Source organism: Hippoglossus hippoglossus, chromosome 11 (genome assembly GCF_009819705.1).
Source record: "Hippoglossus hippoglossus isolate fHipHip1 chromosome 11, fHipHip1.pri, whole genome shotgun sequence".
Classification (NCBI taxonomy): domain Eukaryota; kingdom Metazoa; phylum Chordata; class Actinopteri; order Pleuronectiformes; family Pleuronectidae; genus Hippoglossus; species Hippoglossus hippoglossus.
This window is the reverse complement of record NC_047161.1, coordinates 14,347,795-14,360,312: the sequence shown is the minus strand read 5'-3', so window position 1 is coordinate 14,360,312 and position 12,518 is coordinate 14,347,795. Positions and strand designations below refer to the sequence as shown.

Below are 12,518 nucleotides of genomic sequence, written 5' to 3'. Positions count from 1 at the left end.
AAAAGGTGAAGCTTCACGCCGGGGACACACATTGATGTAAGGAAAGTAAAATCATAAGATTTGCCGACAGAGTTATTGTAAATATTAACTAGCTGAGTGGATTTTTATTCCATATGTTCTATCCAATATGTTCTATCCAATATTACACAGGTATGTGTTGATATATTTACGCTGCTGTTGCCATAGTTACATGTCGTATGGAAGTCTGGGCAACCCTGAGTGAAAACAATATTTTTGTTGACTCAGTAAAATATAATACAACCACTCTACCAAACGGATACTAAACATGAATGTGATCTTTTTTATTACATGAACTAAAAAAGCCAGAAAAAAGACGACGAATGAAAAAGCCATGAAATCACAGGCAACGACATCAGGAAATGGAGGTTAAGATGAAATGTAGAAATCAAGATAAGGTCTGGAAATCTAAGAGACCTTCAGATAAAACTACACGTCTGCAGAAATACAAAGTAAAACCCTCACGTGAAGGTGTAGCTGACACAGGAGCGGTGGAGCATCGTTCCACCCGGCTCTGTGAAGACATAATGTAATGTCTGTTTGCTGCAGTGGCTTTTTTAAAATAATTTCATGTCAATAATCAACAAAATTCCCTGAATCTCTACATACAACTGCAGTTTGAGTGGATAAGTAAAACTCCAGAGACCACCGGGATAGATATGCAGAGGTGGAAAGAGAAAGATGAACATATATTTTCTTTCTTTCTTTCTTTCTTTCTTTCTTTCTTTCTTTCTTTCTTTCTTTCTTTCTTTCCCACCCAGGTGGCCGCTCTTAAAGCTTGTATATGACTGTTGTAAACTGATTAAATAACAGCGTGTTGTTTTAATTTAAACATTGAGTAAAAACAGGGACTTAGGAAACTCCTACAAGTGCCCATGGACACCTGGACCTGCCGGTGCACCTCGATGGAACCCAGACATTTAACCTCTGTGTTTCTTTACCTATGTAACTACCCACTCGTGGTGGTCGAGCCAAAGAAGGAACCTAAAGGCAAAACATCCCCAAGAAACACAAGCAAACCCAGCTGCCCACGCACACCCGCGCAACTCCCAAAGACACCAACGAGGAAACATCAAAGGCAGAAATTCAAAAAATGAGTTCAAAGCTAAATAAATGTGAACAAAAGAGAAATACATTTAAAAGAGAATAAAATAGTGAAATCTAAGAGAGAGCAGATGTATTACAGGGAGTAATATCAAACATTTAAATAGAGTGTATTAAAAGGGAAATAATCAATAAAAAGACAAGACAGAAAACAAGCTGTGACTACCACTTCCTGATTCCGTAGTCAATAAACTATTTCCAGCAAAACATAGCAGGCTAATATGGCTAACAATGCTACGATAAAGCTAAGCTTCAACCAGCGTAGGTTGTTGGACTGAATGGTTAGGAGTCTGAAGGGGTCTAATCTAGTTCACCACTCATATGCAAAGGAGGAACCCCCCCCCCGCCCCCCCCGTGTGCCCGAGCAGCTTTGTATTCCTCCGAGACCATCTATCTTACCCCGGTGTTTGTAGCGTAATGCGTTTTATAGATGTCCTTCAATATGCTGAGTTGGCTGATTAAATCATTCCTCTTCAAAGAGAGCGAGGAGCTGGCACTGTTACTAAGCCCTCCGCTTTGCACGTGCGCTCTGGTCGAGGATCGGCACGCGCACGGCGAAGCGAGATGAGGGGTCGACGTGCTCAAGTGTCTTTTGTGCTAACGATCAGGGATATTCTGTCGCTCCCCGTTTGATGGGTGCGACAGCGACACCTCTTCTCTTCCTGGGAAGGGGTTAAACGACAGATTTGAAAGACAAAAAGCGTAGGGGGGGGGGGGGGAGAAGCTCCTGCAGTCGCTCCGACACATAATGTGTGCGCAGGGCGTTCACGCAATAACAGGCCCGGTCTTAGGCGGAATGGTTAACCTTCAAGTGCTGTCACCAATTTACAATAAATAGACCCCGGCAGTTAAAGAAATGGGATGAGTGCATGGGATCATATATGGACATTGTCATACAGCAGCTGTTTTTTTGTTTTTTTTTGTACCGTTTCTCTCCTTTAGCCCCATGCGGAGGAGATCTGAAGGCTCCCACTGGGATCATCCTCTCCCCCGGCTGGCCAGAACTCTATAAGGAGGCCCTTAACTGTGAATGGATCATCGAGGCTCCTCCGGGCTACCCCATTAAGATCATCTTCGACAAGTGAGTCACCCAGATAGCATCGCTTCTTTTTTTTTTTTTTCACGCTTGGAAACAAGTTTGAATTTCTCTCTCGCTTTTCCTTATTTTCAACACGTGTGTGCGTGCTTATCTCCACTTGCTTTAATCTCTTCCCATCTGTCTTCCATCGCTGCGGGTAAAGCACTTGATCTAATGCACATTAACATACATCTCCTATTGGGAAACCACTATGTTTTATTTAGTAAGTGCCCATTAGTATTTCATTTGATACCCACTCTATACCCGCCACATCTACACACAAAGAAATCCAACCAGGACCTGCAAGTATGTAAATGGTGATGGTCTGTCAAGGGGAAACGAGGAGATGGGAGAGGAGGCCCTCTCTGTCCCGATTGAGAGAGAGAGAGAGAGGGCGACATACAGTCGTTGGATCAAACGCTACATCAGTGTTTCGTTTCAGCTCATCCTTGCGAGCCCATCTCATCCCCATCCCCGCCACGATCGCACGCCATGCAAAATGAATACAACATAAATGTTTGTTGCTCTTTAATTTTTATGTAACATCAATAAAATATCACAAACCGCTTCATTTAGATGACATGCTTCCGAAACTGAGCAATTTATTCATGGCTTTGAAGATGAAGTGGCTCTGGCAACAAAGGCAGAGACGCACGAACGGACGCAGTCGCGCGCACGTGCACACGCCAACGCGGGCGCGCTCGCACAGATGCACTCACCAAAGCGTGCCAAATGTCTTCAGGATTTCCCACAGCTCAGACGTGTGCAAATTGGAAATAATTTAATTTTAACCGTCCTGGTTTGACAATGTTGAAAAGCTAACAAGTTGGTTTAAAAGCTTAAAGTTTCCTTCAAGCGTCAAAGTCAGAAACATGAGGCGGCAGTGACCTTTCAGCTCATGTAGATAAATAAACAAAGACCAAATAATTCTTCAGAGCTGACTTGATATTTAACGTCAGGGATATTTTCACTTGAGTAATGAGGTTTCAGGCAGTTTTCAGGCCAGTTTCAGGCTAATTTCACACCAGTTTCATAAATATATTCATCAAATTTTTGGGGATCTATCCAGTTGGTTTCAAATTTGGTGGATTTGTAAATATTTGTATGTATTTTGTCATCTGTGATCAATTCCAAATTACACTTAGCGTTGGCCATTTATCCCAAAAATTTGATTAACCCACTTTGAGGCCCTTGGGCATAAATGAAAAGCACACCACTTTTCAGTTTGTGCTAATTTCCTTAAACACACATTTTCCAACCGTGTAAATATTGATATTTTTCCAAAATATAGAACGTGCCTAAAAACTGTTACCATTTCAGTTGATATTTCCCCCTTTGGTAGATTTCCAGAAGCAGCCGCCACGCTCAATAAAAAATTCCCTGTCCTCAGGTTCCGCACGGAGGTCAACTACGACGTGCTGGAGGTGCGTGACGGGCGATTCCCATCGTCGCCTATGATCGGCAGTTACCAAGGCACCCAGGTTCCCCAGTTCCTCATCAGCACCTCCAACTTCGTGTTTCTCCTCTTCTCCACTGACAAGAGCCACTCGGACATCGGCTTCCGCATTCGCTATGAAAGTAAGTCTCGTGAAGTCAAACCTTCAGATATACAGTAGATGAAAGAAGAGCTCATTCCCCCCTGCTCCACAGACCCTAATAGAGATGACTCCATCACATACAAGTTAAATCAGAGACTGAAAAGAAGTGATGCTTGTTCAACGCACTAGTAAAATCTTGGGAGTCATGGCTGTAAATATAATCTCTGCAGGCTCTCAATTTCACCATGACGCCATTCGTATTAGAACACCTATAATTAGAAAGGAAATGGGTGGAGATTATTCTCTCAGATATGACACACATCGCCAAGCTCAAAATTATATATACACACTGCCTATTGCGCGCGCACACACACACACACACACACACACACACACACACACACACACACACAAATCCTCATCCCATCAAGTTCAACCCTTGAGACAAATCCTCCTCTGATTTCCACCTGTGTGGCTCACACTGGTTACAGTTTGCTTTTAAAATCTCTGCAGAGCTCCAGTAATTCACTGTGAGCACTACTTGGTTGGGAGCTCTGCATGGTGGAGTGGGAAGGAGCTCTGAAACATTCTCATCGGTTAATTCCTGTTGATGAACGGGGTTTGTGTAAATTATTTATCGGAGCTGCTATGGGATTGTAAACTGCCAAAGTACACACGCATTTTACGGAAGTAAAAGTACAAATAAATGGACAAAAAGGTACTCAAGTAAAAGTACCAAATTAACTTATCTAATTAAGTAAAAGTAACTAAGAACTTCCTGTTAAATAGCCTTTAAGTGTTCAAAATAAAAGCACTTTTAGAGTGAATGCTTGTTACTGAGTCATTATGTTTGTTGCTGCCGCAGAAGGCGGGGTCTAAGGTTACCTGTCTGATCTGATTGGATCAGTGGACGAATTCCCCTCCCGTTATTCATTACTTTTGAAAATATATAAAACAATGCAAACATGTAACACAATGCATAGAGTAGAAACTACAGATATTTGCTGATACATGTACAGTAGTGGAGTAAAAGTGAAAAGTACCTGAAAACTGAAGTAAATTTACTTTGTTACATCCCACCACTGCTTTTAACATCCATTGACCTTCACTATTCAAAACAGAATAAAAGCTTAATTACAGTGAAGGCAGGTGGTGTTTTACTTATGTGTATTTGATCATGCGTTGATCCCCTTCCTGTTTTCTGACGTCCCTCTCCTCCTCTCCAGCCTTACAGCTGCAGTCGGATCACTGCGTGGATCCCGGCATACCTGTCAACGGACAGCGCCACGGCAACGACTTCTACGTGGGCGCCTTGGTGACATTTAGCTGCGAGGCCGGCTACACACTCAGTGACACTGAGCCTTTAGAGTGCGAACCCAATTTTCAGTGGAGCCGCCCCCTGCCTAGCTGCGATGGTACGTTCCATAATATTGACCCAGAAATGAGTAGTCGCCTGCCAGATTTCCTCCGTATGCATAAATGGGATTAGAGCTAATTCATTGTATGTTTTTTTACAGATTCAAGATGAGAAATGGTTTGGAGCACTTTGCTTCGTATTGCATCACGTTAAAATCCTTATATACGTCTGCCTTATTATAAAATCTATATAGGATGATAGCGTTTCTTTCTACAACTCTTGTTTTTGGCTTTTAAAAGTTTCTTCCTCATTTCATCATCAATGTTTTGTATGTGCCGCAGTGAGCTTACCCTTTGATCGTTCCCTTTTTCCTCATCTGTAAATTCTTTTGTGTTTAAGGGCGATATTGATTTCTGCCCACTCTGTAATGATATTGATGATACCACTCTCTCCTTTTTATGCTGTTTTGAAGGGCATCCCTTGTAAAGTGTGGTTTACTACACTGTAAATGCACAGACAAACTTTTTCTGGGATTTTACTTCCGTCTCCTGTGCCCGCTCTGATTTCACCCATCTCCCCTTTTTCTCGTTTCTCTCCTTCCATTCGTCTCCGGCGTGCTTCTGCTCGCCAGCCTTGTGCGGCGGTTACATCCAAGGCAACGTCGGCACCATCCTGTCGCCTGGCTTTCCAGACTTCTACCCGCACAACCTGAACTGCACCTGGATAATCGAGACCTCCCATGGCAAAGGTTAGCGGTGAAGTTCCGTGTCAACACACGCAGCAGTCGAATTCAATTTCCGTTACAATGTCACTTCCCCTCGCCGAGAGGCCTGTTTACTTTGTCGGACAAGATTGTCTCCCGGCGCCTGGAGGGCTGAGAGCCTGGCCTGCGGCGAAGGCACCGCGAGACGACTCTCTGGTCACGTCACCTTTGATAGAGCGCTCGCATTGAATTGACACAGCCTCATTTGCAGATGCTCGCTCGGCGTGGGTGTAATGTGTTTGGTGAGAAAGAAGGGGAATCAATGCAATGTTTTATATGCAACTGCTTAACAGCAATATATTTATTTGCATATATTTACATTAAAAGACAAGCACAAAAACTTTCAATTTACTTTTCCTGAGGACAAACATTGAAGAACATTACCAGTAGCACACACTGATATCGGCTCTTTCTTCCTCCCTCCTCCAGGTGTCCAGTTCAACTTCCACACGTTTCACCTCGAGAGCCCTCACGACCATTTGCTGGTGACGGAGAACGGCAGCTTCTCTCAGCCGCTGTGGAGGCTGACGGGCTCCACGCTGCCGTCGCCCCTCAGCGCCGGCCTGTTCGGAAACTACACGGCCCAGATCCGCTTCCTCTCCGACTTCTCCGTCTCCTACGAGGGATTCAACATCACCTTCTCCGGTGAGAGGGATTCGGTGACTCAAAAGGGCCGGGGGTGCCGTTCACCGCGCCACAGAGCAACTTGAAGTGTTTAGAAGAGACTGAGAACGAGATCGGGGGGTTGAGACAGATCAGAACATTAAGAGACTTAGATGCAATTTGAGAGTGGACGTTACGGAGAAGAGATCACACTCTGTGACCCTTTAATCACAGGAGTCTGTTTCAATAGGTTATTGACACAAACAGCAAAGCAGGCTTAGGAGAGAGCGACCATAGACGAGGAGAAAAATAATCATCAATGTGTGTCTCTATGTAATTACGTGCACTTGAGAGTGAAATCTGAAAGCGTTAACATCAAGAGACGTTAATCAATTTGGCATAAATTTATTAGGATGAAGCACAGATGGTCCTTTACCTAATGCCCCCCTGATATAAACATCTAAGTAAAAACATATAACATAACATATTTAGCTTTTTAGGACAAATGGAAAAAAAACAGTTGTAAAACAGATGAAAGGTTGAATGATGTGAAGATTTCATTACTTCCGACGGCCCCCCCCCGAGGCACATCGTGCTGTAATAAATGTAATAAATGACGTTTGGTCTCCTGATTAAAAAAAAAAAATCTTCAAATTGTTTTTTATAGGCGATTCAACTTACTTAAACATGGTTAACCCTCCAGGTCAAATGTGAAACCAGTTTAGGGAGCCTTTTAAAACACGACAGAAGGAGTAATTGGTTAAATTTACATGTTTACACACCATAGGAAGTGGCATGTAGTCTTGGTAATAAAAGCAAGTACAAAGAAAAAACACCCATCATCACTATTTCTAGACTGAGGACCAAGGGTGACTTTATTTTTTTCTGTCAGGGAGCCCGAGGAGATCAGACTGGCTGACTCCTTATCCTTTTTAAAAAGCTTTAAAAAACATATTTTTATTAATGTGCGTTTATGGATCTTGTGCTCTGAACTGACTTTTATCTGTTGAGTCACCTTATGACACCTATTTTAATTAAATGGCATTATTGTAACCCCTATTTTATTTGATTATTTATTTTCTTATATTTGGCTTCTTTTGAATAATGATTGCTTGACATTTAAACAGTTTTTTAATGTTTTCTTTGTTCCATCTTGTAAAACACTGTTTTGAAAAGAGCTGCATGAATACAGTTTATTAGGATTAATGTGCATTCACACTCTTTTCATTCTGCCAGAGTATGATTTGGAGCCATGCGAGGATCCTGGAATCCCACCGTACAGCACCAGGAAGGGCCTGCAGTACGGCGTGGGCGATGCCCTCATCTTCTCCTGTTTCCCAGGTTACCGTCTGGAGGGTCCGGCGAGGGTGGTGTGCTTAGGGGGCAGGAGGCGGGTGTGGAGTTCCCCTCTGCCAAGGTGTGTTGGTAGGTGGTCACATGCTTTATTTTGGCTTTTTTTCACTCCCCCCTGAGGTCTCCATCACAATTACGCCACACCGGCCCCTCTCACTAACACCCACTCATTAAGACGTGTAGAGAAAAAAAACATTTGGACGATGAAGCACTTCCTTTTCAATCCTCCTCATTACCATCCCTCCGTACGCCCACTTTTTTTGTCTGCTCATTGGATAGCTTCCCAGAATCAGCCCTTTTGACTTTGTCCAAATTACACAGAGCAGCACCTCTAATGAGGACGACATTAAGCAGTTGAAAACATGTTAATTATCGACGCTGCTCGTTGCGGGCGCCTTCGGAAAACATCACTGATCAAACTGCAGGGATTTAGGTCAGTGTGTTGATGCTCCGATGGATGTGTTGTGAATGTATTCATCCTAATGGTACTAATGGTAGGTAAAGCACAGACTTTCATGATGATTGACGTACTTATTAACACACTTACAGTCGTTGCAAATGGGAGACGGCACTGAGCTACTACTAATTACTTCTTTAGGATATTTTGCACAGTTTTATTTTTATTTCTTAAACTCAGAAAGTAATTTGTAGGCATTAAGCTTTCAACACTGCGTCGGAAACAAGTAATTACAGTTGAAGTCATACACATTTTCAAGTCACACCAAATAATTCCTGATATTTTTCTCGTTTCTTTTTCAGTTTTTACGCTCCTGTGAAATACAAAACGGCAAAAAAATGTATTAACATTCAGTCGACTGCCTCGTTTTTCTTTCTATAGTATTGTAGCGTTCAGTTTTTTTTCCCCTCCTAGATGAATCCAGACCTTTAAAGGATGACAGTCATGACATATTTCTTCCTTTTCACACATCTACTATATTCAGCCTTATATCAGAAACTTGATACCTCTCTATACTCCCCCCCCCCGAGCAGACCTCACCTCATCTTACCCTGCCGCACTCGTGAAGCTCACATTCTGCGCACAATAGTGGTCATTTCAATTCTCTCTGATATGTTTTCTATGGAATCCCGCCCTCCTCGCTTTTTGTCACTCTCTCCCTGATTCGATTCAGGGAAAAAAGGTGATTTTCAAATAGAGCCGACACCGCTGTTAATCATATTCAGATTGCGGTGTGATTATGATGATGTGCCACTCAACATTCAGGTGCAGTCAGTGGCCATATCCCCTCTCTCCATCCCCTCTCCCGTCTCCCTCTGCATGACGGCATGAATAAGTTCCCTCTGAGTTTCAAACATATAGCGATTGACATGTCCTCTGCTCTCTCCAACACCACCACCACCACCACCTCCTCCTCTTCTTCCCTTCCTCTCTCCTCCTCTCTCTTCTTCTGTCTGTCTCTTGCTACGCTCCCTCTCTTTTTCTCTAGCTGAATGCGGCTCATCCGTGACGGGCATGCAAGGGGTGCTGCTCTCACCCAACTACCCCGGCTACTATGGCAACAATCACGAGTGCATCTACTCCATCCAAACGCAGCCCGGCAAAGGCATCCAGCTCCGGGCGCGGGACTTCAGACTGGAGGAGGATGACATGCTCAAAGTGAGTGGGTTGGGAGAGATACACCCTCTCTCCGTAGCTGCATGTCAATTCAGGGGCTGCGTCCTTGGGAGGCTGAACCCAAATAAGATGGTCTGGGATGATCATGCTTGCCATGATAGGCGCCACCAGCTCGTCTTGCCTTGAATGCTGTTGCCTAGCAACAGAGGCGAATTTAAACATGACGGGGAAAGTTTTAATGCCCCTTGATTTTTACAAAATATGCGTCGCGTTATCTGTTCTGTTGAGTTGAAGCGTGACACTCTAACGCTGGACGTCTCGTCATTTGCCGGCACCATTACCTCTTTGAAAAGCGGTTTGTCACCGAAGCGCAATGAATCCTGGGATCGGTCGACCCAGGTAGGAACCAACCATTGGAGCCTGCGTTTCTCTGGGATGGAAGGTTAGGATCGGTCTTCAAATGCAACGTGCAAAGGATACGGCCCCTGAATTGAGAAGCAGCCTGGTTAGCGTTTCTATGTGTGCATAACTGATCATCTTAATTCCTCCCTCTCTCTCTCTCTCTCTCTCTCTCTCTCTCTCTCTCTCTCTCTCTCTCTCTCTCTCTCTCTCTCCCTCCCTCCCTCACAGGTCTTTGACGGCAGCAGCAACAACGCTCGGCTGCTGGGGCTGTTTACAGGCAGCGAGCTGCTCGACACAACCCTGAACTCCACCTCCAGCTCCATGTGGCTGGAGTTCATCAGCAACACAGATAACACCAGTAAAGGCTTTGAGCTGCACTTCACTAGTGAGTAACGCTGTCTTCCTTCCAAACAAACGCACCCGCCTTACTTTACATTTCGTATTTACAGCCAATCTTAAATCTGCTAATTCATTGTTGTCTTCTTGTTTCCTCTGCCACATAAATATCCCCTGAACGCATTCTTATCCGATTCCCTCCTAATACTTGTTTGGTTCCCTCTCCCACTCTCTTCTCAAGGTTTTGAGCTGGTGAAGTGTGAGGACCCAGGTGTTCCCCAGTTTGGCTACAAGAAGGAGGACAAAGGTCACTTTGCAGGGAGCTCCGTGTCGTACAGCTGTGACCCGGGCTACACTCTGAAAGGCCCCGAGGCGCTCACCTGCCTGAGGGGGGAGAGGAGGGCATGGGACAGGCCCCTCCCGATCTGCTTTGGTGAGTCCGATGCTCTTCCAAAGCTGCTTTCTGACATGTACTGAACTCCGGATAATCTCCTTACATTCTCCGGCGGGAGAACGCAAATGTCCAAGTAAGAGGCTGCGGACGTTCTCTTAAAAAAAATCCAGATAATGTCCGGATGAGCCCATGTGAGAACACATCGAAAGATTCTCTGGAGGAGGGGGCATGTTGATAATGTTTTAACCAAAGTAAAACAAAAAAAAGATTACATATATCTCCTGAGGCAGTGCCATACACTTTGGATGCTGCTGATTGGCCCTTGCATTACAGTTCCTTTGTTATCTCAGTGTTGCATTGTTTAATGTCCATTACAGTTGGATTTTAGGGGGGGGGGGGGGGGGGCATTCTTGAGATCAGTGAAGATCTGAGGGGGTACACATGAGGGGAGGAGGGTGTGACAATGTGGGCGACCTGGGCGGCCGTGTCAAACCTTTACATGTAGAGTGTAGGCTATTTGAAAGGTAAACAGGCATTTAATGACCCAAATGCAAAAGGTTTATATGTTTTATACATATATAAACTATATATATATTCATCGTTATGATTCTGATTAAAATGCATGAACATGTGGGCGGCAATTTAATCTTGCAGCTGGCCAGCTTGTACCCAAAGAGCGTCCACACTGTCGGTAGTTTGATGGTAAACAACTCATCAAGCTCTATAGGGCATTTTGTTTTTTAAAAAAATCTTTATGTCAAACTAATGAGTCGCTGAAGCTGTCACAGAAATGTAGGGAAGCAGAAGTGTAAATTAGCATAAAATGGAAATTCTCAAGTAAAGTGCTTCAGAACTATTTTTGTTGTAGTCCATGACTAAATGTAGTAATGTCAGGCACATTATGGAATGTAATGTTTATGTTATTCTGCACCATCCCGTGTACCTACATCATTGATATTTAATGCTGTAAAGTGTAATTTCCTTAACTGCATGAGAATATGCTGAATCTGTAGGCGAGGGACAAGGTGTTAGGGTCAGGAGTCTCTGACCAAACATGAAGACAGCTTTTATTAGAGATCAGGCAAAATGTCAAAGTATCACTGTTTGTGTTTCGTGAGGGCAAACGTTTGACTCATGATAAAAGAAAATAGTCGTCCTTCAACAGTGTACGGCAAACAGTCGACGGCGTCTTGGCCTGCAAAGCCACTGTCTATGCCAGAAGTGCCAGCATATCAGCCGTCGTCCCCTGAGGCAAATTCGTTTTGCCGAGATTGTGTTATGTTAAAGTCCATCAACTTGTAAGGTTATGTAAAATAGCAGTGTTGTATAACATTACAATACAGTATTCGTTAGCGGTTGCTTGACTGTCTGGCACATCACCGCTAATCCAAACCCGTTTTCTTTTTTGAAGGAAAGAAAAAAAAAGTCTGACCTAGTTCCTTCTCCGACAACAATGTGAATACGCTGCTGCAGGTTTAAAGGAGCTGTGAGGATTGTTTTTTTTTTTAGCGATGCTATTTTGGGGATATTCATTTGGTTGCTTTCCCAGCACCTTATTCAGTGCGTTATCTCCTCAGAAATGATTGTTTGCTGCGTAGCTCGTCATCTTCATATTGCATCATGCAGGCAAAGTCCCCCCCTTTTTGTTTTACTATACTGACATTTCTTATATTTACAACACACCAACGCTCATGGGCAGGTGCTTAACCCTGACCTCTCCGAGCTGAGCAGACTTCCACAATTAACTCTGAACCAAACCTTTCTCCATAAAAGTTAAAGAGACGGTGCATCCATCTGATTTGAGTTCATCCCCCGTTAACCTGCTGAGCTTTATTTTCAGAATGATTAAAACCATGAACACGGTACATGTGGAGTCATGGTAACAAACCCAAAGCGATTTTGTTCATTTTTTTGCATCTTCTGCTTCTTGGTGACATCCTTGACAGAGACTCTCAGAAACCAGTCGCGAGCTCGGTAAGGAAAGCGGGCAGAACGGTGC

At 43.9% G+C, this 12,518-nt stretch overlaps 1 protein-coding gene across 1 annotated transcript in view; it reads left to right on the top strand.

Annotated features, from left to right (window-relative positions):
- The window catches only part of csmd2 (CUB and Sushi multiple domains 2), a 242,841-nt gene that overhangs the window by 143,912 nt on the left and 86,411 nt on the right, over positions 1-12,518 (top strand). Inside the window, exons 17-25 of the mRNA XM_034599719.1 lie at positions 2,065-2,203; positions 3,591-3,778; positions 4,965-5,153; positions 5,727-5,843; positions 6,288-6,503; positions 7,698-7,886; positions 9,260-9,429; positions 10,018-10,174; positions 10,367-10,558. Coding sequence (XP_034455610.1) covers positions 2,065-2,203; positions 3,591-3,778; positions 4,965-5,153; positions 5,727-5,843; positions 6,288-6,503; positions 7,698-7,886; positions 9,260-9,429; positions 10,018-10,174; positions 10,367-10,558 — 1,557 coding nt within the window. The remainder of the gene's footprint in view (positions 1-2,064; positions 2,204-3,590; positions 3,779-4,964; positions 5,154-5,726; positions 5,844-6,287; positions 6,504-7,697; positions 7,887-9,259; positions 9,430-10,017; positions 10,175-10,366; positions 10,559-12,518) is intronic.